Genomic DNA, 25,251 nt, shown 5'->3' with positions numbered 1-25,251 from the left:
TCTAGTGATCCAAATGCGCCACCGCGCCCTCCGGGATCCGACAAATCTAAGCATTTTCTCACGAGGCTTCATTGCAGCCTCCTGTCGATCTTGGTGCATCCAACCTACACAATACATCGTATACCTCAACCCTGGCAACTTGCGTTGTGGAAATACCCAGTCTCTGTCAACATGCGAGCAACTGCCTAATTTGTGGGTTTCTGCGCTCTCTGATTCCTCGCGCGTGCCGTAGTCCATTCCCCTCCTTGCTTGCTCAGCGTGATCAGCTTACATGGCCAGTTGGTCTTTGCCGAGGCCTTGTCCCCCACGGGGCAAACACGAGATTCGATTACATGGAGTCCAGGCATTGTTTGAAACCGCCTCCGATCTGTGGTAGCATCTCGTCATCGGTCAAGTGATCAACTGCTAGCTGCTCGCAAAAAGCAAGAGTTGCATAACCTACGTCCGGGCCTTCCGGGAGACTCTTGGCTGTCGCCGTGTCTAGTGCCTCGATGGTGTCGGAGAGCGGAATTCCGAAGAGCCTCGTAGGAGCCCAGCATAAGAAAATACTGGGCCTCTGAGGTTCCTTGTAGGTTGCACGACCCAATATCTGCTTGCCAGGCAAGAGCTTGGAGCACCTTCGGGTCCAGCATCGCCCGTAAACAAAAGCACAGAACCTCGCCCACTAGCGACAAGCAGGGTAGTGTCAGGGAGGTGTGTGGTCTAGCACAACTACCTTGAAGCCTTGTTGTCGTGCCTAACAACGAAAGAGGAGGTGGGCCTGTGCTTACAGAACCCTTCCAGAAATCGCTCATCATGATACACCATTGGATATGCTACTGGTGCCACCACACATCTCCATACTCGATCCTCAGGCCATCCGCACTCCTCCGCTTTTGTCTGAAGTAACGTTGGAAGACAACCCATCATCCACGTGCCGCGATGGGAATTTTACTGGGGGACCCTCGCGGTGTCTATAAGAAAGGCCGCACCGTCCACCCATCTTTAGCAGATCTCCCATACTTTTCACATAAAAGTGTTGATTAAACAAGCATAAGCGAAACATGGGCTACCTCAAGTTTCGAAGGCCCGAGCTGACTCGCGAGTCGCTCGGCCTCACCAACTGGGTACAGTACGACAAGTACAATCCAAATGCTCCCGGCGCTACCGAGGCCAGGAAGTCGTTGGCTGGCCTGGACTATTCACCTCTGCGACGAGTAACATGGGCCTCACTGTGGATGGGCATCCTCATCTCTATGGGTGGATTCATCTTTGGCTATGATACCGGTCAGATTTCTGGTTTCCTTGCCATGCCAGACTTCCTGGAAAGATTCGGTCTGCGTCACAGCGATGGGACATTCTATTTCAGCAACGTGCGTTCGGGTCTGATTGTCGCAATGGTAAGTTGACTACCCCTTGGCCCCTTGGTACGAGGCTGGGACTAAGTGATATAGCTGTCGATCGGTACATTGATTGGAGCACTTGTTGCTGCTCCCATTGCCGACTTCATTGGCAGAAGGCTGAGCGTGACCGTCTGGTGCGCCGTCTTTTGCGTGGGCAACATTGTCATGATCTCCTCAGACCATCACTGGTACCAGATTATGATGGGCCGATGGGTTGCTGGTCTCGGTGTCGGCGCATTGTCATTGCTCGTGCCAATGTATATGGGTAAGCGATTTTGTCAAGATGCTCGTCGAGTCCAATCACTGACCCTTCATAAGCTGAAACCGCTCCTCGATACATCCGTGGCGCCCTGATCAGTACATACCAGCTCTTCGTATGTCATACCTTGAACCCCCACTGGTCTCTTCTAACAAACCATATAGATCACGTTCGGTATCTTCTTGGCTGCCTGCATCAACTTTGGCACCTACGAGCACCAAAGGGGAAACTCTGGATCATGGCGAATCCCCATGGGAATCGCTTTCGTCTGGGCGTTCATCCTCGGCGGTGGCATTTTTGCCTTCCCCGACACCCCGCGATATCTGTACCGCAAAGGACATAAAGAAGAAGCGAAGAGAATCATGGAAAAAGTATATGGCGCCCCACCGAACCACTACAGCGTCCACGTCGAGCTGGAAGAAATCGAGGCCAAGCTCCGGGCAGAAGCGAAGCAGGACGGCCCCATCACTGAATGGTTCAACATGTTCCGCGCTCCCAAGATGGCGTATCGTGTCGTGCTCGGCATGACGCTGCAGATGTTCCAGCAGTTGACCGGTGCCAACTACTTCTTCTACTATGGCACGGTGATATTGTGAGTTCCCACACCCTCCCGGTTCCGCCTTGTGTTTTTTTTGGGAAAGATTCCTATCATAAAATCTGTCGAATATTATCTAACAGTCTCTACCAGCCAAGCAACGGGTATCAACAATAGCTTTGTGGTAAGTGCCAAGCCTTTGTTCAGCTTCCACCCCCTTTCCGCCCTTTCCCGTCTTACTCCCTCTTCCCACCCCTCGCTCCCACCAGCCACACTCGGCTCTTGTGGTGGACTCAGTACATGTCAGCAGAGGCTAACACTCATTCGCAGACCCAAAGTAAGCCCTTCCCGGACCTGCTCCAGCTTTGCCGAAATATCCCGGACCCCCAGATTTCCCGATTTGTAAGTATGCAGGTGCTGACGGGACATCAGTGATTTTGAACGGTATCAACTTCGGAACGACCTTCTACGGCCTGTACGTCGTCGAGCACTATGGCCGTCGCAAGTCCCTCATGTGGGGATCGGCCTGGATGTTCCTGATGTTCCTGATTTTCGCCAATGTCGGCCACTTCTCGCTCGACAAGAGCGACCCCCAAAAGACCGAATCTAGCGGCACCGCCATGATCGTGATGGCCTCGTTCTTCATCTTTGGCTTTGCTGTGACATGGGGACCTATCATCTGGACAATTGTGAGTTTTTTTTTCTTCTGATGCTTCTGATGTTCTTTTGGCCAGAAAAAAAGTGGTATGGTGCTAGAGAAAATGGCGTGCGGCGGGAAGGGGATACTTCCCGGCACATTCACACCACCACTACTCTTCCCGGCATCTTTTTTTTAAGATGGCATAGACACGTTCTAACATTCTCATAGTGCGGCGAAATGTACCTTCGAGATACCGGGCTAAGAGCATGGCACTGTCGACCGCCTCAAACTGGCTGTGGAACTTCCTCATCGCGTTCTTCACACCATTCATCACCGGAGACATCGACTTCCTCTACGGCTACGTCTTTGCAGGCTGCAACCTCGTCGCCATCCCCCTGGTCTACTTCTTTGTCGTTGAAGGCCAAGGTCGGACCCTGGAGGAGATCGATACCATGTACATCCTCGGTGTGAAGCCGTGGAAGAGCAGCGAGTGGATCGCTCCACCTCCAGAGGAGATGGCCAGGATCAGACGCGAGGCCGGAACCGGCGATCACGTTGAAGACGCGGAAATCACCCCTGCTGCCGCCGACCGCAACAGCGACGAGTCAAATGCTGAGAAGGAGGCCGAAAAAGAGGCCGAGCACCAAGCATAACTCACCACGTCTCAGAGCCACCCATAAACTCCAGCCGGCTTCAACCGCCGCGAAGCAGAGACAAGAGAACAACAGCAAAAAGAGAAAAAGAGTAGAAAACAGAAACAAGACCAGAGCGTGTTTGTATTGGTATATGTTGTGAATGAACTAATGAGTTGGGCAGATGGAGGGGGAGGACCAATCCCGGGGGATCAGGTGGGAGAAAGCAACGGAAAAGTTGGATACCCCGCAGCATTGCACTGGAAGAGGGGGGAAACCAAGTGCGTGCTTGCTCTTTGACGCACTCGTTACGATTGTTATGTTGTATGCACAAGTCCTAATGCCCCTCCATACCACAGGCAGTTATGACTGTCTCGTACATTTAATATATATATATGTCTTGATTTTGACACTTCCGCTGAGCCGACTATTTCTCATAAAGTGTTTCTCAAACAGAAGAAGGCCCTTTTGGACAAATGACGGGGTCTCCGGATTTGAAGAGCTCTGCGTCGAAAAGAGCATTTCTGTACCAACGAGAGTTGCCTGTTCGTTGCTCGCACTATCGAAAAGCCAAGACCCCACAACTCTCAAAGGCAAGCCCCGGTAACCATATACTGAGCATCAGCAATTAGCATTCTCCTGAACAGCTTTCTGGTTCAGAAGGGTAAATAAAAGCCTGCACACTCCGGGAAGTATGCATTTGTAAGTCCAGACCCTCGGCGGCCCTCTCGCACTATATGGGACCGTGAATGCTTCATCTCATTGGTTCCATGAAAACTGCACTTCACTACTTTCGGCACAAGTGCTCTAATATGATTGGTCACCCACGCAATGCTCTCAACCAGGTCATTCCCTCTTCTGCGTGTGCACTATCCCCCCACTCGTACAGTGCAGTGCACTACTTGGTAAACGCGCCCTTTTTTTTTCGTTAGATCCATGGGTGACAGCTCTGAGCAGATTTGGGAGCTGAGCGTTCGAAGCTGGATTTTCGCCGCTGCACCGCGCGTCGCAGATAGTATCGCTTCGGAGTATCCCCTCGCGCTCGCTCTTACTCGTACTTACCAAAATGTCACTGATACGAAGTTATCCAGGCCGCTGAACGTGAGTTGGCACTTGCTGACATATCCCCATCACCTCCATGAAGTTATCAAGAAAAGCTTCCACACAACAACTTTCGAGCTACAAAGATATATCCTAGCATTTTCCGTAGCGCCTGTGACCTGAGAGAGACTTTGTCATCACGCCACAGGCTTCAGATCCGGTCGCCCGCTTTGATTGCGTATGATAATCAAGGAGAACATACTCGGTGTTTGCCATCGGACAAGAACATGACCCTTTTGTCAAAGTATCCGAGCATTTAAGGCATACCCTTCTGCGAGCGGGAGAAAGGAATAACAAGCCTGAAAGCATGCCAGGTACAAAAACAGCTCCCCTTTCGGGCCGATCAGGGTCTGTACTCGGTAGTTGGGAATATGTAGTAAAGGACGGCGGTAGTGTGTGTGCTGGTGCTGAGAGGACCCCTAATCTGGCGTCTCATCAGCGGCATGGAACAGACAGTTCGATTAGTTACATGGTGCTGTACCGAGTACCTTACATCCCGCGCCCTCGAAAGGGGTCGGGAGTTCACATTCTACGTTCCTTGCATGAACCAGTTTCGCAGTAGCGAAGGGTGATCGTAGATATTCCTGAACTTGTTTGATACGTTAGACTTCTCACTGTCTAGGACCTTCTCCAGCCTATCCATGATCATTCACACTCAATCCCCCCACGGTGGCGGCTTACCCTACCACACGAAAGTCCGTGAAGTGCGAATTCGGCAGCAATCAAGGCATGAACCCTAGACCCCATGCTCTCTGTGTATTGAAGCTCGCAAAAAAAGAATCATGAGGGTTGACTTGTGACATTTCTCCCCTTGAGCGCAGGAACAAACTCTTGCACACGATTCTGTTCTTGTCGATCTATTCGTGCTGGGATAGGTGGGATACAACCACTTGTATAAATACGCGCCGGTCGAGACATGTGAAACACATGCGAGGTACATTTGCAGCACCCCCTGGATATAGGGGTGAGATGCAGGGTCCAGAACCCCAATTGCGTGCCTACCTAACGATTATTTCCCATGTGCCATTTGCCATCGCCGCCCTAATCGATCCTCCCTGCTTCTCAGGACTTGCATACTTGGGTCCCAGTTACTACGAGTACCCTGCCTGCAATAGCCACCGGCATGTCTTTCCCCGACAAACTCATCGGGCCGCGACGGTTTGGGGGCGGTACTTACTGGGGACGAATAACAGTAAATGGAAGTGTGCTCGTCACGGGCTACTGTACATATCACCAGGGAGGGCGCGCGATAGGGCGCGCAGATCACCACAATCGCACTGCTGTGCGTTGCTGTCACTTCTCACTTCTGTGCCGTTCACCAATCCAATTCCAGCTCTTCGGAGTCCTTGTGGTAATTCGAGCGGCCATTTGTCTCTTGAAACATGCTCACAAAGTCCCACGGGATAGAATGATCCGTGCAGCCCTCTTGAAGGAGCTACTAGAACGAGGCACCTTGGTAAGCCTGGGTTGTACCTCGCACAAAGTAGACATGAATGACATGTTTCTTCACGATGGTTCTGCTCGCGCATGTATCTCTTGTATCCCCGGAGCCTAGCCGTACAGAATCCTTTGGTATCTTTGTGTTTCCCAGCCATATGTGTCCCACTTTCCATGCTCACCTGGCTTGAAGTCCCCGTGTTCTTCCACAACCCAGCGACAGTATGTCAATATACGTATATATACTCGATCACAGTGCTCTTCAAAGGCACCCAGGAAACGAGGCCGATGGCAAAAAGACAGCTGGTAGGCTCAGTCCGAGATCAGTGCCGCTCAAACGTCCTGATAACTCACGCTCCATTCCTTCGTGGTCTTGATAATCATGGCCTTGCTCCCATCACTGCCATGGCTCCTGCCCCCCTCCGAGGTAGTACTCTCGCTGCGATGTCTCTCTGGGCTAAAGTCCCTTACCGGCCTTCCCACGGAGACTTTATTCATCACGACACGCCTGGTACTCGTCAGAGCTTGTCCAATTCCATGGCCTGCTGAATCGTTCGTCTGTCCGATAGTGGCTCCCTGGCGTGGGAGGTCGAGACTCTCGACCCGCACCTCGCTTTTCAGGGCGTGACTTCGAGTGACTGAACCGGTGTTACTTTGCGACATCTTGCCCATCAGATAGCTGTCATTGCCATAGCCGAATCGTCCGTCGCCTTCCTGGATCACGCCGGAAAGATAGCCTGCCTGGATGGATTCCATAAAAGGACGCAAGTGCAGGACGCACGCGGAGAAGACGCTGAAGAAAACCTCCAGCAAGGTTGCGATCGTCGGCAGCCAGTTCTCGAAGGTGACATCAGCGCCGCGGTCGAAGAAGTGATGTATTTCGCATAGTCGCCAGATCGTGCGAGCGATAGCTAGCGTGGGAAGGAAAAGGCAAAGCACACGGCGGTTTTCTTCTCCCATGGCAGTTGGACGTTGTACACGAGCCATATGGGGATTGCCATGAGTGTCGCGTCGATAAGGATATCGATAACTCCCACGGCGTCCCAAAAGCCCTCCGAGTGAAGCATTTGTTGGTGGCAATCAGATATGGATGGGGAAGCGAGGATCGAAGCAACCGCCCACGCTGCCGTCACGCCGCCCGTAACCAGTATTGGGATACGGTAAAGAATTTTTCGGCGAGAGGGCCAACAGCAAGGTCAAGGTCGAGATTTTGCCTCAACGGTGGTGCCTCAATCCTTAGTGGCGTCCATTGGTCTCAACGGGCTGATAGGTTTTGCCATGCTGATCGCGATCCTGTTCTATGTCGGCGACATCGACAATGCACTTTCAACCCCCACAGGATTCCCATTTATCGAAATCTTCAAGGAGGCTGTTAAGTCGAATGGTGGAGCCACTGCACTGACGTCTATAGTCCTCTCGTTGATGATCTTTGCTACCATAGAGGTTTTAGCAGCGGCATCCCGAATGACGTGGGCTTTTGTCTGTGACAATGGTCTTCCCGGATCCCGATTCATCTCGCAGGTCAATCCCCGGACGAAGCTCCCGTTGTATTCGGTCGCACTCTCTGTTCTCATCACCTTGCTGTTGGGATTGATCAACAACGGATCATCCGCCGCCTTTAACGCTGTTGCCTCTTTGGTCGTGTCTGGCTATCTCGGCAGTTATACTCTACCAATTAGTAAGTGTTCCGGTGGCCGTTCAGTAGTCTTTGATCTCGGCTGCTCGATACTAACGACGAACTAGTCCTTATCCTGCACAAGAAGATATACCATCCCTCGTCCATACACTATGGCCCCTGGACATTGGGACGGCGCTTGGGCATCTTTTGTAACATTTTTGGGCTGTTGTGGATTGCTATCGTCATGACCTTTAGTTTCTTCCCATCTGTAAGGACCGATTTGACCCTCGAAACCATGAACTGGTCCTGCTTGTTATGGGGTGGAACCATGATCGTTGGTGTTGTTAGCTATTTCGGCTACCTTAGAGGGAGATACAACGGGCCCATCGTTGAGACCGACATCATCGAGCAGGTCGGACACAGGGTTTGACGGTGAACGACACTTGAAGTGTAGAGCGGAGCGAGTCTTCCGTGGTCCGCCGGGTTTGCACTTCCTTGAACGGAAATACATGTCCATTATGGGTCTCGGGGAAACTGATGCACGCATTTCGGGATGGACCTGCAAAACAGCTGTATGTGTACTCGAAACAGTACAGAGATGTCAAGCAACGGGCTTGTACATAGGGAGACACGATAGGGAAAGGTTGGCGTCTGTCAAGGGGACTTTTGCTGATTCTATTTTGAGCGATTCGGGAAACCTGCCCAAATTAAGGCGCAGGCAGAAGCCTCGTCAGGGCAAACGAGACCTCAGGGTTCATTCACCAATCCATTCATGTACTTTCTCGTATCCTCTCGTTAAATCCTTGTTAGTGAACAGGTAATATCGCTGCTTCAGTCCATGTTCCCTTTCAGTCCTCGGCTCAAAGCCCTAGGCATGGCCCAGACCTAGCAGAATCCACCCATAATCTGGCACAAGCGACCCCAGAAACGCCACCTCCTTTTTTTTGCCCAGCGCCACGCCGTTCATCCTTTTCCCCTTTCGTTTCGTGTCGGGATTTCGGAGAAGATATGCGCAAAGACAATTCAGAATCCTCGAACCCCAACGCTTCATTCTGCGTACTCCATTCATACTGATGATACTACGCGCCACGGCTGATTCCTTATTTCCTTGTACCAAACACGTTGCCCAGTGTTCGCGGAGTGGGAGGATCATGTCTCAGAAGACGGTGCAGAAGCTAAAGGGGGATTGGCCTCATACGCGTGATTTTTGTGGGCAATTTGTGGAGAAGGATGATCCGCCAAGCGAAACACAGACAGTTGTACAGGAGTGATTTGATGGATTGACAGAGGCTCTCTGATGGACCTGGTGGACTGATGGGGTGATGGACTGGCCCCCATCCCTGAAAAAAAATCAAAAATAGTGTCGATGTTGAGCTACTCCCCCGTGTTTGGCGTTTGCGGGTGATTTCTGGGCTGTAAAGCGCCTCGTTGACGTTTCTGTTTTCCTTTCCCTTCTTGTTACTCCATACCCTCCCTCACCCCGTAATTCACCTTACAACGGGATCTTGTTCACTGTGAACGTGTCACTGCTTGAGGTGTCCCCTCTTGCGATCTCTTTGCTTGATGTAGCTACCCACTCCGCCGGCAAATCATGAGCTCGTCGAGGACTGGCTCCTCGCGAACCAGTTCGGATGGATCTGAGGTTGAACTCCTGAAGGAAAAGCACGACTTCGACCACAATGCACAGAACCCCAACGCGAGCCCTTGGATGGGCATCGGTCCTTCTCGCCAAATCCCCAAAGTCACCTTGTGCTTGTCGGTCAAATTCCTTATCAAACTCGCTGGTCAACTATTCAACCTCTTGATCCCGAGTTTTCTCCAGCGCCGCATCCATAATGACCAGGCCAAACCAGACAAAGTCGCTCCAACGGCGTTTCTCGATGGCATGCGCGGGCTTGCTGCGTTTGTGGTCTTCATCTGTCACCTCACATATGGCACCTTTGACATTGCTCACGCATGGGGCGCCGTTACGGACCCCGAACATCAGCCAATATCTGTCTTCCGGGAATATCTGCGCTTACCTATTGTCCGTCTTCTCTATTCTGGCCCTCCCATGGTGGCCATCTTCTTCGTCATTTCGGGCTACGCGCTCAGCTACAAGCCCTTGAAACAGATGCGGTCTCAGCAGCAAGATCAGTTGATGACGACCATGACATCGTCCATCTTTCGACGCGGGTTGCGGTTGTTTCTTCCCTGCTTCGCTTCGACATTCCTCGTCATCTGTCTCGCCCAGCTCAATCTGTACAAACTCACCGAAGGGTTTTCCAACCAAATGCGCATGATTCGGGAGAGCCACTGCTATACTCAGCCTACCCCGTGGCTGCAGTTCACCGATTACTTGGTGCAGCTCCTCATCTTTGTGGATGTCTTCAACTGGAACATATTCGCTGGCTCCATTGAGCTTGATCGGCATCTCTGGACCATCCCTGTGGAGTTCCGATGCAGCATGGCCTTATTTCTGACACAAATGATGGTGGCTAGGATGTCCTCGCGGCTGAGGCTGTCGACGCTTGCGGCGCTGCTTGTGTGGGGTACCTCCTGGGACCGATGGGATATGTGTCCATTTTGGGCGGGAATGGTGATTGCCGAGCTGGATATCATTTGGACGGTTCCCAAGGTGTCTGAGCTGCCGTCAGTCGCAAACAGCCCACCGCCTGCGAAAACGAGATTATCATCCAAGATCCTATATTGGTCGACCTTCTGCGTCTCGCTTTTCCTGCTCTCCTTTCCGGACATCGACGCTCACGTCACCCCGGGGTACCTCACCCTGACCAGCCTCATCCCCGTCAACTTTACGCAAAAGCATCGATTTTGGCCCAACATCGGCGCAGCCATGATCGTCTGGTCGTCATCCCGCCTGGGGTTTTGGCGCAACAAGGCTTTTTGCTGGAGTCCGATTCAGTATCTCGGAAAGATCAGCTTTCCCCTCTATCTCATGCACGGTCCTGTCATCCACACGCTGGGCTACATGGTACGGAAATAATTCATCCCTCCCTTCCCCCCAAAATGCAACGGACTTTATACCTCAATGTGGAATGATTCCTAAACTAATCTTTTGATAAACTCACCAGATTCTCCCTCGAACCCCGGAAGTCGAAACCCCGGAGATAATGAGACGGTTCGAATTCGAGTTCCTCAAGTCTTCGATCATTGTTGTCTTGGCCGTCATTTGGTCGGCGGATGTCTTCCTCCGAGCCGTCGACACGCCCTGCGTCAACTTTGCCAGGAAACTGGAGAAAGTCTTCTTTACAGGCTGATCTGTCTCCCCTGCTACGACTCGATTCGCCTCTTTGTCCGTCGGTTTGTCACTCAGTGATACGCGCGGACAAAAGTGGGTTAGCCGCAGTCTCCATGATCAAAACTCGAATTCCCTAGAATGCAGCATTATCGCACAGTCCGATGGTGACTAGAATATTCACGCTCGACCGAGACATAATCGATTCGTTGCTGGGATTCTAGCGAATCCGAAATCCCGCCCCGAAGTCCCAGGGTCTAGCACTTAGATTTGCGGCAATGGACGCGCATCAGCCATTTGTCGAGAGTAGCTCCTGCAATGCGCATCGTGCCTAATCGCAGTTTTGGAAGAGGACCATTTCACAGGCATCGTCCTTTCCTTGGTCCACCCACAGGAGCCCAACAGAAGTATTCTTGTTCTGGAGGACACATCTTCACAGGCTCCGACAGACAGGGTTGTCCTGAAGAGTGGATGATTGGTAGCGGCGAGAGGCGGAGGGCTGAGAAAACAAGTTTGTTCGGGCAAAAGATATGTGGCCAGATGGTTTTGGATAGATTGGGCCTCGTCACAGAATGCCGAATCGAAATCACCTCGATTCCATCGCTACTGGATATCAAATGGCACATACTGCAGACGGGTCAGGAAAGGTTGTGTCCAACGACCCGTGTTTGCGATGGATGGATGGTATCATGAAAACATCAACATGTGTCAAGAATTGGATATGGTCGCCTTCTACTTGCGCTCAAGAGGGCATTCAGAAGATAGACAGAAGCAAACGACGATGGACAGGGTACTCTTGCCTTCAAGGGCTGATAGGCTGACCAGAGCAACTGTCGATTTCCCTCCTCCACCTCCGCGACTAGCTTGCCTCATCCAAGACTGTTTGTTCACTGTTTACCTTTGTCGCATTCACTTTGCACAAAATTCTATCCGTCTCGTGTTTTGGGACGAATCGATGTATAATAACCCATGCTCTCGTTTTCGTTATGGGTGAGGAGTATCGCGCACCATCGATTAACTTCTCCATCCACGAGGTACACAATGCCATCTTGAGAAGCCATCGATCAGATTTCTACGCACATGGTAGATGATACGGCGGGCTCTTCTGCCATCACTCGCGTCTTGGTGGGTTGATTTTGTCCTTGTGATTGCTCATAGCTTTGTCTTTGCACAAAGGGATTTAAGATACACGAACCATCCCGACGTCCTACGGAAGATAGTCCTCAATGTCCAGATATCAGAGGTCGCTGAAAGGAAATGCCGCTGCTCCCCAAAAAGCCCCGTCTCTTCCACACGAATACTTACATCCTCTGGCCGACAAGCTTCACGGCTCGGCCGGCAAGAGATGAGCCTTTGGTGTCAATCTACAGATCAAATTCGACTGCTTGACCACGGTGGTGGTGTGCGTGGTCCATCCTATCTCGGGGTCTGCCAGCGCGACGCGGAAATTGCGTATCAGATGGAGGAATACCTTGTTCATCTCCATGAGGGCCACGTTTTTGCCGATGCACGTTCTCGACCCTGAGCCGAACTGGAGTTTGGGTTGGGCGTTAGTAACAAGCAAACAGAGCCATGTTCGGATGTCGCTTTCCAAGGGCAGGGGGGAGGAGAGGGGGGGAGAAAAAAAAACATACCGTGAACCAGAATTTTTCCATCCGCTTTCTCTGCTCAGCCGATGCTTCCAACCACCTCTCCGGACGGAAGTCCTCTGCATCAGCGCCAAAAATGTCTTTGTCATAGTGAATCACCCACGCGCTGATTCCCACGATCGTCCCGCCAGGCAGATGGATCCGGCCTCCGTCCAAGTCCAACCCAGCGGCGGGCACGCGACGTTCCAGGATGATGCCGGTGGGCGGGAAGCACCGCATGACTTCCTTGAGAAAGGCTTGGAAGTAAGGCAGCCGTTGGGTTTCGGCAAAGGTGGCGATCCGGCTCAGCTCGCCGTTGGATTCGGCGGTTTGGACCTCCTTCTCTAGTTTTTCATAAACGGCAGGGTTCCGGCATAGGTAATATACTAGAGCACGGAGGGCAATGGCTGTCGTGTCGCTTCCGGCGAAACTGGCACATCTCACTTTTAGACCTGAGTCGATCAGGCGAGGAAAAGGGGGAAGGAAGGATCAAGAGACTCTCTGAAAGTCTTACTTACACGTTCGTAGTTGTATGAGACAGAATGTGCTCCAGGGGCATCTTCGAGGGGTCTTGATGTTGCACCGCGAAGAGCCTCCCCATCAGGTCTTGTCTCTTGACATCAGCCGTCTCACGCTCGCTGATTCGCTTGAGGGTGAAGTCCGTGATGTAGTCGGAACGTTTTGAATTGGGCATTATATACTTGAGCAGCGGGTTGCCTCGCAGGAGCTCATGGAGACCAGGTATATGGCCGACCAGTGAGTTGTATACCATAGAGTCATGGATGTTGTCCAATATGTGCTCGATATCGGACCCTTGCTCCATGAATCCAAAGGGCTTTGAGAAGGTGATTTCTCCAACGACATCGAAGGCGTAGTACTGGAGCCAATTGGCCATGTTGACTGGCTGCTCGCCATGCCGGGATACTTCGTCCAGCCGACGTACGAGGATGTCGTTGCACTTGTCGATGTAGTCTTCGAGGTCGGTAAGTGCCGAGTTTGAATACGCGTGCGCGACAGGCCGCTTCAAGGCCGCATGCTCAGCTTCGTTGCTGATGGCGAAGAGGTTTGGCAGGCGCTGACCCTTGTACACCATCATGTTTGTTCGAAGGAGCTCAGTCTGTCCAAAGTTTCAATGAAAGGAAACACCCCCAGCGCCTAAACCAGTCGATCCTACCTTGTTATACCCTTTGTTGATGCCATAGATGACAGCGAGGGCGTTCGGATCTCCGATCGACACGGTGTTCGGTCCAATGCGAACATATGGGCCATGGCGGTTGTGCAATTCTCGAATCACCTTTTCATAGTTGCCTACCCACGACACGTAAGATTTCCAGAAACCCGTGAAACTCGCACAGAACGGCCCTGGCACTTGTCGCAGACCTCGGCGGTAGCGAGTGGCCAAGAGACTGACGACCAGAACGAGGAGGGCTCCAACACATGGATACAAGACCGGATGCTGCGACACATGTTGGAGCAAATACATGTTGGTTTTTCACCTTGGTCAAGTCCTCTGCAAGATGCACTGATGGTGGCCAGGGTTTCTTTTTCTTCAGAGGGTATTATGTCGCCATATTCACATGTTCCGGACAAGGATAGCGGAATAGTCTGTGCTCGGAATTCCAGTAGGGGAGTCCGGTCATTTGTGTCTGACACGCAGTGACTCGCCTGGCCATTACTCTAGTGTAGAAATGGTTGTCTTTGTACTTTTTTTTTTTACATGTGGTTTGGTCAGGCTGACGATGGCGCCTCCAATGCTTACATTTCGCAGATTGTTAGGAAGAATGAGGAGTAGATAAGGGAATATTTTTAACTGTCGCTGCTGATTGATCTGGTGTTCATGCCGCAACATACAACAAGGCAATGCTGATAATCATCCACATGATAAATGTAGGGATGTAGAATTGGTGAATCTGCAAGGAGCACGACAAACCTTCCCGGTACCTGCCAGCCTGCTTACTATTTCCCTTGACGCTCTCAAGACTAGCGGATAATAGGTACGGAGTACGAGGTACTCAGTTTACCCCCACGCCACGCCTCGCTACCAGCCTTCTGGGGAAGCACGTGGTAGGGACAGGAACCAACCTAGTCGACGCAACTAGGCAGCTAGGGTCTCGGAATTAGAGCGGGATCCAAAGGCTCGGAATAAGGATGGCTTTGGTTTGTGCGGAAATCCCTGTTATCCCCACAACTCTCGGCAGGGGATGGAGTCTGGAGTACTCCGTATGGAGAGAGGCTTCGTCTCCGAAGTCCAAATAAGTCGATTCCGCGCCCTCTCCCGAGAGTAACCACGTTTTTGAGCTTCACATAAGGACTGCTCGGGGGACCTGTTGAGACGAACAGACGAGGTGACTCCTCCCGCATCAACCCTCTTCCCCCATTGTCACCATCTATTCAAGTCTTCTCCCTCTTCACCTCTACAAATCTTCAACAGCAAGGATGGAGAAGCCTCCTACGAGCCCGGCAATCCAGGTCGAGGCTGCAGAATCCCACGAACTATCTGCTGTGCCTGTATCCGAAAGACCAATGACCAATGACTCCGTCACACCCAAGACCTGGCTCGTGGTGTTTGTAAGGACAAATCCTTTCCTGTCTCGTCACCATTCTCTGTTCTCTCAGTCGAGATCCTCGGTCATGCCGAAGGTGGTAACAGCCTGGCGGCAAAAAGACATGTTTGAACGGGGAGAAACGGATGATATAGAAGACCAGACGCTGACGAGATCTTCTGTCTCCTCGTATAGGCTCTTTCAGCTTCCTCCGGTCTTTCCATATGGCTGCTTCCCACCGTGGGAACGGTTTCAGCCCAGGTTTCTGCCAAACTGCATGCCGACGCAGGCCAGAGCACCTGGTTCCTCTCGGCCTTCTCCGTGGCCGCCATCGTGGCTTCGATGATTTGCGGCGCCAACAGTGATCTCTTCGGACGGCGCTACTTCATCTTGTTCGGTAACTTGTGCATGGTGATCAGTGGTGTCCTCACAGGCGCTGCAAAGACTTCTAACCACTTCATCGCCGGCATGACTATTGGCGGATTCGGCACTGGTTGTTGTCAGATGGCCTGTTTCGCCCTCCCGGAGCTCCTGCCCCTCAAATGGCGGCCACTGGGTGTCGTTCTCTCCGAAGCGTTTGCATACTTTTGTCTGGTCGTTGGGCCGGTCGCCGGTAAATTTGCAGTGAACAACGGCGGGGAGAACGGTGAGGGTTGGAGGTGGCTGTTCTATCCCAATGCCATCGCCAACGCTGTAACCGGCTTGATGCTCGCTTTCCTCTACTTTCCGCCTGCCCATCCGCGCGGTATTCCCTGGCACCAAGCACTTCGCCAACTCGACTACGTCGGGATCGCCCTGTTCATCTTGTCCATCACCCTCATTATGGTCGGCATTGTCGACACCTCATACATCGCCGACAAGTCGGACCCCAAGATCGTGGGCACCCTCGTCAGCGGATTTGTCTTGCTGGTGATATTTGGCTGCTGGGAGACCTGGGCGCCCCTCAAGCAACCTCTCACCCCATCACGTATCTTCAGCCGAAATCGTGGCCGCGCATTCACCGCGCCATTCATCTGTGGTATCTCCAGCGGTATGTTCTACCTTGGGCCCAATATCTTATGGGGTACCATGGTGAGCGTCTTCTTCACCAAACCCACGGATCCGATTTCCCACGGCATGAAGCTGGCTATGGTCCAAGGTCTGGGCATCACCGTCGGCTCCATGGGCCTGGCGATATTAGGGGGCCGCATCAAGCACTGGAAATGGCAGATGGTAATAGCCTTCACACTGATGACCCTGTTCGGTGGACTCTTTGCCCTGGGCCGCCCAGGCCGTGTTGCACCTCTCATCTTCATTTGTGCCTGTTCTGGCATCACCTACTCCTGGGCAGCATATCTCGGCATTGCATACATCCAATTCGGCGCCGAGCAGGTCGATCTCGGTATCGCTGGAGGTCTTGCGTAAGCATCAATTCTCCCATCCCGATCACAGTTCCCCCCCCCTCTGTTGCGTCTCCGACTAACGATATACTTCTATTCAGTGCCGTGACTCGTTACGCCGGAGCCCTGATCGCCACCACGGTTTTCTCCACCATCTTGAACAACACCCTTACCAGCGAGGCTGTCAAGCGGGTCATCCCCGCTGCTGAAGCCGCCGGAGCCTCGCAAGCTGTAGCACAGCAAGTCCTGAGCGCGCTGCCTCTCGGTGCCGATGCCTTGGCAAAGATCCAGGGCGCCACGACCGCCATTATTGCAGCAGCCGGGAGCGCATTCACAGAGAGCTACGTGAAAGCCACTCAGACGGTTGCCTTGACCTCGATCGCTTTTGGTGGTGTGGGAGTGATCTCGGCTCTGTTCTTGGAGGACATTACGGCCAAGATGACGCCCAAGATTGAGGTTTTCCTCGAGAACGACGTCAACGCCGAAAAGAACAAGTTCCACTAAGGGCATCTCCGTCTGTGGTCTTGGGGGGGAAAGGGTATATGGGCGGTCCTCCCTCGGCTCTCCTCGAGAGGTGGTGCGGCATAGGCCTGGTTGATCTGGGGTGCGTTCATTCTTGTCTCCTGGTAGGCTTCGTGGTTGTATGGAAACATGTACACACAGACACACACTTTCCATGTATAATCACATTATTCTCTACACAAGTCCAGAAATCATCGGTCCATTTTCCTTCCACCGTGACGCTCACCACCCGTCTAACGGTGTATCATGCATGCTCGTGACAATACGGAGCATCGATATTTGTTTTTAGCTCGATGCCATACCAATTCCGAATTCCGTCAATGCGACTGTCTCTGGTTCCCTGGAAAGTGAAACACGCTCACCAATCGAGATGCCCTGGGTTCCGTTCACTGAAGAATACTCGGACCTCCCGGATTGATGCTTCGACCCGGTCCCGTTTTCCTTTTTCCGTCTCCGCCTCCACGGTCTCATAGCCGACTCCGACTCCGACACCCGTTATCAGCCATATGCTTCGCGGCCAAGAACCCATAGACCATGCCGCGGAGATTCGTGACGCCGCTCTGCAACATCATGCCCAAGTCTGTCCGCGCCGCCGAGTTCCCTGCGGCATAGAGACCCGGGATGGGTCGGCCGTCCTGCCTGACGACCTGGGCGTGCTGGTTGATTTCGAGCCCCGCGGCGCCGACGCCCAAAAATGCCTGGATGAGTTTCGTGGCGTAAAAGGGAGCCTGTTCGATGGGACCCAAGGGTGAAGTTCCTAGAGGAGCGAAGGCTAGGCTGGACGTCACCCAGGGTCTTTCACCGCGGTGGAAGTCATCGTCGCGCCCTTGTCTGCACATGTCGTTGTAACGGTCCACTGTGCTCTTGAGGCCTCGAGGGTCGATCCCCGCCTTGGTCGCCAGCTCGTCAAGCGTATCGGCCACATGACATTGTTCTTTGGGTGGCCCAGGTTGCTGTCTCCGCATCGGTGAGCTCCAGTAGTTATCGTCCATAACAAGCCACGTCGGCCAGTGAGGATGGACATGTCGCACTGGGTCGAGAACGTGTAAACTCGCATGTAGTTCGGGGTAGAAGGTCTCGTCGGCGAATCGTTTCCCTGCGCGGTTCACCACGATCTCATGCGGTCCTACGGGCCAGTACATGGCGAGGATCTCGTTGTCCAACGCTGGCGACGATAAGTCCTCATCACGCCGGATTCCCGTGCGCACTGCTCTCTGAACGATACTTCGTGAAGGTGGCAGCGTCGCGATCGCGGCACCAGCGTCAGCCCCCATGGCGAGATGGTCCCCGTCAATTCCGGGGAAGACGAGCGTACCGTGAGGTTCAAAGCGGCCCTCGTATCGATGCACAAGGGCAGAGTTGTAATCGTAGCCACCGACGGCCAGGAGGACACCGAGTCTCGCCCGGATGCGTTGTTCTCGGCCACCACCATCAAGACCTTTGACCACCACACCTGTGACTCGAGGACTCGTCCCGGCCTCCGGCTCGCCTCTGATCAGTCGCGTGGCAGGACTGTTCGTCCGACACGTCGCTCCAGCCTCCAGGGCCGCTTGCAAGAGATACCCGGCCAGTGCTTCCCCGGTGTACACAAAGTCCTGTCGCTGAGCCTCGGGTCGACCGGTGATCCCAGCCATCTCTGGGCTCGACCAGGCCTTGTGGCGGAGTTTGTGCCTGTAATCGTCACCCAAACGACGCAGATCAAACGGCTCGGCGTCGATGTACCGCCCATCTCTCTTCGCGAAGGGCTGAAGGTCCGGGTAGTAGTAGTCCGGCAGATTGGGGATCATGCGAAACCTGACGCCCTTTTCCTCCAAGAAATCAAATGCCTCGTTCGCGGCGTGGAAGAGGTTCCTCGTCATGCGGTCGTTTGCCCAGCCGTCTGCGAGCGACTCGATGTATCGGATCCCGTCTTCCAAAGAGTCCTCGATCCCGCGGGCCAGTTGATACTTGTTGGCCGGAGACCATATCTGCCCTCCTGAGAGGGCCGTCACGCCGCCAAACTGCGACGTCTTTTCCACCACCAGCGTCTTCAAGCCTTTGCTCGCGGCCGTAATGGCCCCCGAGAGGCCGCCGATGCCCGACCCTACACAGATGATGTCGTATTCTTCGTCCCATCTGCCGTCGACGTCGGCGCTGCTCGACTGCGACGTCATGGTGAAGGGCTGAGGGGCCACAAAAGTAAATAATGACGTCGACTATTCACCTTGGCTTTATTAATCTAAACAAGGATCGACGTCGACAGACTCTGGGATATGTAAATCTATCAATGTGCAGCTTGTTTTTATGTATGTGTACATCTGTGTCTTATCAACATGTAAAACACCTTGGCCGTATGCGGAATTCAGCCATCCGATCGGAAAAGGGGGAAGCGGTGGTGGTGTTTGGGGTGGTGGTATCGGTACAAATGTGGTTTCCGCTCCTGCAGCCACCATAACTCCGCGTATGATGAGCTTTTCCCGGTGGTTCCAGGACGTGTTGAAAGCCCCGTCCAACAAAAAGCCCAAGAGAGCTTTACAGATGGTTTTTTTTTATAGCTTCTATCATGATGATGATAACTGGTCCAAAATCTCCACGGGAACTTCCACCCATTTATCCCGGATAAAGTCTGCGAAGCCTTTACCCAGATTGTCCAAGGCGACGGTGCTGCTCGAACCGCGATCCAGAATGCCATAAACCACAAAATGCACCGACTGGATGCCCGGGAACTCCATTCTCTCGATGAAATATCTGTCCCGCCAGTCGTCGCCGATCAATTCTCGTAGACGGGCCCGAGACATGAAGCCCTGGAACCAAGGCCAGATCTTGGACGCCCTGGGGAAAATGCCAAAGTTGATGTTGGCGCCCTTGTCGCCGGATCGGCCGAGGGCCACGTCGCCTAGACGGACAACTTTGGTCTCGGTTCTCGAGGGGACAAACGTTGGTTCCGTGTCGAAGTTTGTTCTCTTCTCGATGGCTTCATACTGGGGTGGATGGCCCGCAGGTAGAGTTTGGCCAATCGAGCCGTCGGGTTTCAAGATATGGGCAAACTCCTTGAGAGAATTCTGTGGATACAACGCTGGATAATATGCGATGTAGCGCATTGGAGCTGCGCTACGGAAATCTAGAGCGTAATGAAGACCTGTATCACCGTCAAGAATTAGTTCTTTGGTGTGGAAGCACATTATGGACGGACTAACCAGAGAAATGTTGCATAACGAATTCAGCCCACGCGGCTCGAAGGCACGCCACTGTGGCCTCATCGCTTGCCTGAGCGAATATGCGACAGTATGTGGTACTATTCAGTTGAGTGCGCGGGTTTGCTTGAGGTGTTCCGACGCTGCATAATCCCGCTGTCACTACTGGATCAACGAGTCAGGGAATAGGGTGATATAACTCACACTTGAAAGTCGATCACGTCAAAGTCCTCCAGCTTTCCTTTCTGCTTGAGGACGTACTTGACCTGTTTCTCTAGCAATTTCCACTTGAGTGCCGTATTGTAGCCTGTGGCATTGAGCAGCAGTTGACACTGATACCCACCACGGTAGAAGATACCCAGTTTTGTCGTGGCTGGTGGTGGACTACCCCTGACGCCGGTGACACGGACGCGGTTTTTCCCATCCTGCTCTAGTTTCACATTCGTAAGGTCAGCCGAAACGTCGCTGTTGAGATAGATCGCGCCCTGCAGCTCGTACAGTAGTTGACAACGAACTACGTCGACATTGATCACCCCTTTTCCCGTGTCATGCATAGTGGTCACGCAGCTGCCGTCCTTGGCGATCTCGGCGATTCCAAATGGGATGTCGACCAGCAGGTCCAGGTCAAAGGCGTCGAATCCCGAGAAGTTGCCCCCCGTCACGTATCCGGAACACTCGATGAGGTGGCCAGCAAGTAGTGCCCCGGCCAGCTGGTCATAGTCGGTCGCTCGCCAACCATGCCACCACCACGCCGCGGCGATGACTGGGGACGCATCGGCCACACGGCCGCAAATAATGATATCCGCTCCAACGTCGAGGGCCGCGAGGATGGCTCGAGCACCTAGGTAAGCGTTTGCAGCGACGAGCGGCTTACGGTTCATGTCTCGAAACGTCAGCGTCCGTTCATCGAGGCGGACTTCGGTGTTCTCGGAGTCGAGATGTGGTGGTAACTCTCCTGTCTGTTGAAGCTGATTCTTGATTTCAGGCAACACGTCATCACCAGACACGAACGCAACGTTGATGAGGTATCCTTTCTCGCCGACCTGCAACATCGTAACCATCAGCAGCAGTGTAATGTAGATGTGGCAGTCGGCGAAGTTGTCCTTACCAGCCGCTGGACCTTTTCCGCGAGACCACGAGGATTCAACCCTCCTCCATTGACGATGATCTTGATGTTCTTCTCCGCGACGATGTCTAGACTCTGCTCGATGCCATCCCAGCATGTAGAGAACCAGCCATCGTGCTGTCCGGCGCGCATTGCCTCGGCATTTTCCGCCAAGCTCACCTCTGTATTGGTTCAGTACGAGCGAGGGATACCGGTGCTGAACAGCTTTCGCGTACCCGCAAGGTAGTCTCCCGTGATGAAATCCACATCCCCTTGTTCCGCTTGGCGCCGCATCTGGTAGCCAGGGTCATCTTGAAGTTCGTCAAGTCAGAAAAGTCGAGTATGGTTGCAGAGAGAGTATCGGATTCAAACGCCAGTAAGACAGGGACAGAGACACTGACTTCTTCCACCAGAACAATTGGCGACCCTGACTGGCCGCGTGCCTCGGGCAGACCATCTCGATGTCGATCCCGCCATTCTCAGCCACTCACTCGCTCACTCACTAGCTTTGAAAAATTGGATCCACGATCTCAAAAGTTGCCCGTGGCGGGAGTATCAGGTTCAGGTTGCGGATGAGTATTGATCGGGACTCAATGGAGCAACTCCAGGACTAGTCGACTATATACGAGCAGACGAGTTACTACCTAATCAAGGAATTACAGGAGGTAATTATACCGAGTACATCGTACTAGCGCCGATAGCTCTGAGGGCCTGGCCCTCGCAAACTCTGTTAGTCACCCCGACAATCACGTTGCTATGTATATTTTCCTTTTCCGTGTGTCAATTCCGTCCTATGATCAAATCATACTACTCAGAACACACAGTTTTATGCCAGACAGCAAGGGGATAGCGACACATCAAGACGACGAATACTCGATGACTGATACGAGGATGCCATGTATCGCACGAGAACATCTCAAGATATCGCCAGAGTCTGCATTATCGTCGGCGGGCATCATCACGCAAATCCACCGAGGCAATTTCTTGATGATGAATGCATCATTTCTCCAAGATTGTTCTTATCTTGCTAATGTGACTGTTTCAGTTGAGCCACATAGACCTAATCTTGTGAAAATCAACAATGCCAGCCGCCATCCACCGTGTACACCGACCCTGTCACGAATGTGCTTTCCGGTCCCAACAGCCATGTGAGTATCGCCGCCACTTCTTGCGGCTCGGCCACGCGTCCCATAGGACATGAAGGCGGCACGGCTATACCGTTCATCGAGTCTTGATACAGAGGCGTATTGATGGTGCCTGGAGCCACGGCGTTGACACGAATCTGACGCTGCGCAACCTCCTTGGCTGCCGACCGCGTCAAGCCGATAATGCCATGCTTTGCCGCACAATACGGTGAGATCCCTGCGATGCCCTCCAGACCAGCCACGGAGGCAATCGAGACAATACTACCTCCATCGACAATAGCTCGCAACTGCGCTCGGAGACAAGCCATTGTGCCTTGTCCACGTATGTCATTCAGAGCTCGAATACCTCTGGGGTCACAGGGAGGGGGAGGGGGGGCGTTGTAAAGATCGTCATACCAGTGAGGTTCACGCCAATGGCAACATCCCAATGTTCATCATCGACCTCTGTCAAGGGCATCCGGTCGTTCGTACGGCCGGTCACGCCTGCACAATTAGCGGCGCCGTCTAAACGTCCGAAGTGCTGGACCGTCTGTGCGATCCAGTCGTCCACTTTCGCACGCTGGGTGACGTCCAGTTGCGTGTAAAGGAAGTCGGGGTACTGGGAGGAGAACTCGGCCGACAACTGAGCCAACGAGGTGGCATTCCAGTCGGCGATGCTGAGTTTGGCGCCTCTTGACGCCAGGATTCTGGCAGTCGCCTTGCCAATACCACTCGATCCACCGGTAATAGCGATCACTTTGCCATCCATTTTGTACGACAGCCAATGTTTTCGTATGCCTCTCGGATAAGGTTCAAACAAGATCAAGGCCGGACAAACTTATAAGAGTGCTCAGTGAATGGACTCTATTCCTTGTGGTCCGTCGACTTGGTTTGGAGCCTTGCACCCCGCGCCAGTGCTACTTCACCTTTAACTTGGGAGGTGCCCTCAATCCCGGGTAGGCAAGGAACTCACCAATTCCAATGACGATATTTCCGGTTAGTGGGTAACCCTCATATTCCGCCGGGTCACCACTTGTTACTCGCTACGATTGGTTCTGGGAGCTTACCTAAGTTTTGATATCAAGGTACCAATGGCACTCGTCTAGGGTCGTTTGGCTGGCCTCTCCTACTGCTTGCCCCCAAATTGTTCAAGATTATGAATAGGTCTGTCTATGCCTAGCCTCAGGCGGTGCCTGGTTGTTTATATACAAACAGCAGTGGTCAGGGAAGGTCTCTCGTGATTCCTGCCACACGGATCCCTCAACCAGCGCCTCTCAGATAGCCGTTTCATCAGCCGGCGTCTGTGAGGCAATCATTGCGAGAGATCCTCGGGTGAATCTTCAACACCAACAAAGAGCCTCGAGAATTTGGCATCCCGATTCGGGGTCTAGTGGATAACTTTTCCCTACCCCGATATTTGCTTGAACGAACCATTCATTGCGTTCTTATCAACGTTGGATGTTCGTCCTCTGCATAATTCGTCAATTGCTGACAACACAAGAGAAACCAAAGGATGCCCTACAATTGGGTATACATCAGTTCAAAAAATAGCCACTGCGTTAGAGGGGCTACCGACTGCACCGACAACGTGCAGTGGCATACTGGTCAGGAAGAACGTGTATCGTTTCGTCTGGTGGCAGTGTCGGCTGAGCTGTTCCAGATTCCACATTTCACCTATCCAGAAATTAGCAAATTGACACTGGCATTCGTTCCCTGTTCACATCATCATCATCATCAGGATCATCATTGGCTGGTGTTTCTCCTTTGATATGAACCCTCGACTTCTCTGGACGTGGTGTTTCGTATCGTCTATCATACAGACACAAAGTTGGTGAAGTCTGGACTCACCAATTGGCATCCCCCAACCACTCAAAAGAATCTCGTGCAAGAACAAATCGTCAATCCCCGTGGACCGCTTCGGAATGGCTTCAAAGGCCGGGGCGTCCGAGGTACAGGCGCTGAATTGGGAATCCCAGAGCCATTTCGCCATGCTCCTCGACGTCTCGACCCCGACGTGGCGTGTCGGGTGTTGATGACTCCAGCTGATTTTCTCTTCGGCGCTCAAGGTCTCGTAACCCGCGTGGAACCCTGTGCGGACGAGCAGAATGTCGCCCTTTTTGAAGGTGACCCCCTGTGACTCAGCCACGGCTTTGAGTTCTTCGACCGTGATGGCGTGGTCGCCGAGTTTGTCGTACGTTTGACCCTGGGAGTCGGACCAGTGGAGGTAGTCTAGGAGGACGCCGCGGCCGACGATGCCCTGGGCACACCATGCTTGATGTCTCATGTTAGAAACACCCAGGTCCTGTATCCATCGACCCGTTCATGCAGGTTGAGGAGTATGCGGAGTGACAGAGGTGGTGATACCGTGCATTCCTAGATTCGCCGTCGCTTCAGGCCCCGACAACTGCGACACTTTGGCACCATTGTAAAACAGCCCCAGGCTTTGATACCCGAAATGGCGGAATCCATCCCACTGGCTCGATATCTGTGACGGTAGTCCATCAGCGAGAGGACGCGTCGCTGTCAGTAGTGAAAAGGTCTTAAAATAACCCACCTGAGTGTTGAAGTCGAGCAAGTCGTCGTGCACAGCTCGAGGAGCCTTGTGGATGACGGTGTGTGTCAAGGGTTTCCTGTCGTGCGGAGGCCGGGCAAGATAGTCCACGGGGGCATCGAGACCTATGCGTACACCCGTGGTGATCTCTTTGGCCGCGGCTGTCACCACGTCTGGCGTCAATATGTTCAGTGTGCCCAACTGGTCGTCCGGCCCGTACAGGGACCAGGCGGAGAAGGGCGGGTCGCCTTTACGCAAAGGGAGATGTTCAAATGCAGGTCTCGTCATATTGTTTACCACAAGTAGGAATATTATCTTGACTCGTGAAAACCTTTACTCGGTAGGTACATATTCTCGTATCAACGTGGGTGATCTGCATATGGAGCT

The 25,251-nt window shown here is 53.0% G+C and overlaps 10 protein-coding genes across 10 annotated transcripts; 4 read left to right on the top strand and 6 right to left on the bottom strand.

Annotated features, from left to right (window-relative positions):
* Positions 1-1,043: 1,043 nt before the first annotated feature.
* AYO21_07947 (hypothetical protein) lies at positions 1,044-3,469 on the top strand (the record flags this gene model as incomplete). The annotated part of the gene is made up of 8 exons (XM_022657899.1): positions 1,044-1,379; positions 1,434-1,647; positions 1,701-1,756; positions 1,806-2,233; positions 2,330-2,360; positions 2,474-2,513; positions 2,609-2,865; positions 3,023-3,469. 8 exons carry the CDS (start codon positions 1,044-1,046, stop codon positions 3,467-3,469), a joined length of 1,809 nt encoding a protein of 602 aa, XP_022509793.1.
* A 2,850-nt stretch (positions 3,470-6,319) lies between these two features.
* Positions 6,320-6,973, bottom strand: AYO21_07946 (hypothetical protein; the record flags this gene model as incomplete). Its single annotated transcript, XM_022657898.1, has 1 exon — positions 6,320-6,973. One exon carries the CDS (start codon positions 6,971-6,973, stop codon positions 6,320-6,322), a length of 654 nt encoding a protein of 217 aa, XP_022509792.1.
* Positions 6,974-7,264: 291 nt separating this feature from the next.
* Positions 7,265-8,034, top strand: AYO21_07945 (hypothetical protein; the record flags this gene model as incomplete). The annotated part of the gene is made up of 2 exons (XM_022657897.1): positions 7,265-7,664; positions 7,730-8,034. The coding sequence occupies 2 exons, from the start codon at positions 7,265-7,267 to the stop codon at positions 8,032-8,034; spliced, it is 705 nt and encodes a 234-aa protein (XP_022509791.1).
* Positions 8,035-9,195: 1,161 nt separating this feature from the next.
* On the top strand, positions 9,196-10,861 carry AYO21_07944 (hypothetical protein; the record flags this gene model as incomplete). The annotated part of the gene is made up of 2 exons (XM_022657896.1): positions 9,196-10,575; positions 10,676-10,861. 2 exons carry the CDS (start codon positions 9,196-9,198, stop codon positions 10,859-10,861), a joined length of 1,566 nt encoding a protein of 521 aa, XP_022509790.1.
* Positions 10,862-12,163: 1,302 nt separating this feature from the next.
* Positions 12,164-13,950, bottom strand: AYO21_07943 (hypothetical protein; the record flags this gene model as incomplete). The annotated part of the gene is made up of 4 exons (XM_022657895.1): positions 12,164-12,370; positions 12,474-12,897; positions 12,986-13,584; positions 13,642-13,950. 4 exons carry the CDS (start codon positions 13,948-13,950, stop codon positions 12,164-12,166), a joined length of 1,539 nt encoding a protein of 512 aa, XP_022509789.1.
* A 953-nt stretch (positions 13,951-14,903) lies between these two features.
* Positions 14,904-16,893, top strand: AYO21_07942 (hypothetical protein; the record flags this gene model as incomplete). Its single annotated transcript, XM_022657894.1, has 3 exons — positions 14,904-15,035; positions 15,206-16,410; positions 16,491-16,893. 3 exons carry the CDS (start codon positions 14,904-14,906, stop codon positions 16,891-16,893), a joined length of 1,740 nt encoding a protein of 579 aa, XP_022509788.1.
* Positions 16,894-17,378: 485 nt separating this feature from the next.
* On the bottom strand, positions 17,379-19,064 carry AYO21_07941 (hypothetical protein; the record flags this gene model as incomplete). Its single annotated transcript, XM_022657893.1, has 1 exon — positions 17,379-19,064. One exon carries the CDS (start codon positions 19,062-19,064, stop codon positions 17,379-17,381), a length of 1,686 nt encoding a protein of 561 aa, XP_022509787.1.
* Positions 19,065-19,451: 387 nt separating this feature from the next.
* AYO21_07940 (hypothetical protein) lies at positions 19,452-23,082 on the bottom strand (the record flags this gene model as incomplete). The annotated part of the gene is made up of 7 exons (XM_022657892.1): positions 19,452-20,029; positions 20,088-20,227; positions 20,289-21,127; positions 21,193-21,371; positions 21,426-21,500; positions 22,408-22,647; positions 22,731-23,082. 7 exons carry the CDS (start codon positions 23,080-23,082, stop codon positions 19,452-19,454), a joined length of 2,403 nt encoding a protein of 800 aa, XP_022509786.1.
* Positions 23,083-23,853: 771 nt separating this feature from the next.
* Positions 23,854-24,597, bottom strand: AYO21_07939 (hypothetical protein; the record flags this gene model as incomplete). The annotated part of the gene is made up of 2 exons (XM_022657891.1): positions 23,854-23,987; positions 24,162-24,597. 2 exons carry the CDS (start codon positions 24,595-24,597, stop codon positions 23,854-23,856), a joined length of 570 nt encoding a protein of 189 aa, XP_022509785.1.
* Positions 24,598-24,633: 36 nt separating this feature from the next.
* On the bottom strand, positions 24,634-25,152 carry AYO21_07938 (hypothetical protein; the record flags this gene model as incomplete). Its single annotated transcript, XM_022657890.1, has 2 exons — positions 24,634-24,798; positions 24,868-25,152. 2 exons carry the CDS (start codon positions 25,150-25,152, stop codon positions 24,634-24,636), a joined length of 450 nt encoding a protein of 149 aa, XP_022509784.1.
* Between the last annotated feature and the right edge of the window lie 99 nt (positions 25,153-25,251).

This window comes from Fonsecaea monophora, assembly GCF_001642475.1.
Source record: "Fonsecaea monophora strain CBS 269.37 chromosome Unknown Scaff65, whole genome shotgun sequence".
NCBI lineage: Eukaryota > Fungi > Ascomycota > Eurotiomycetes > Chaetothyriales > Herpotrichiellaceae > Fonsecaea > Fonsecaea monophora.
This window is presented reverse-complemented; position numbering and strand designations above follow the sequence as displayed.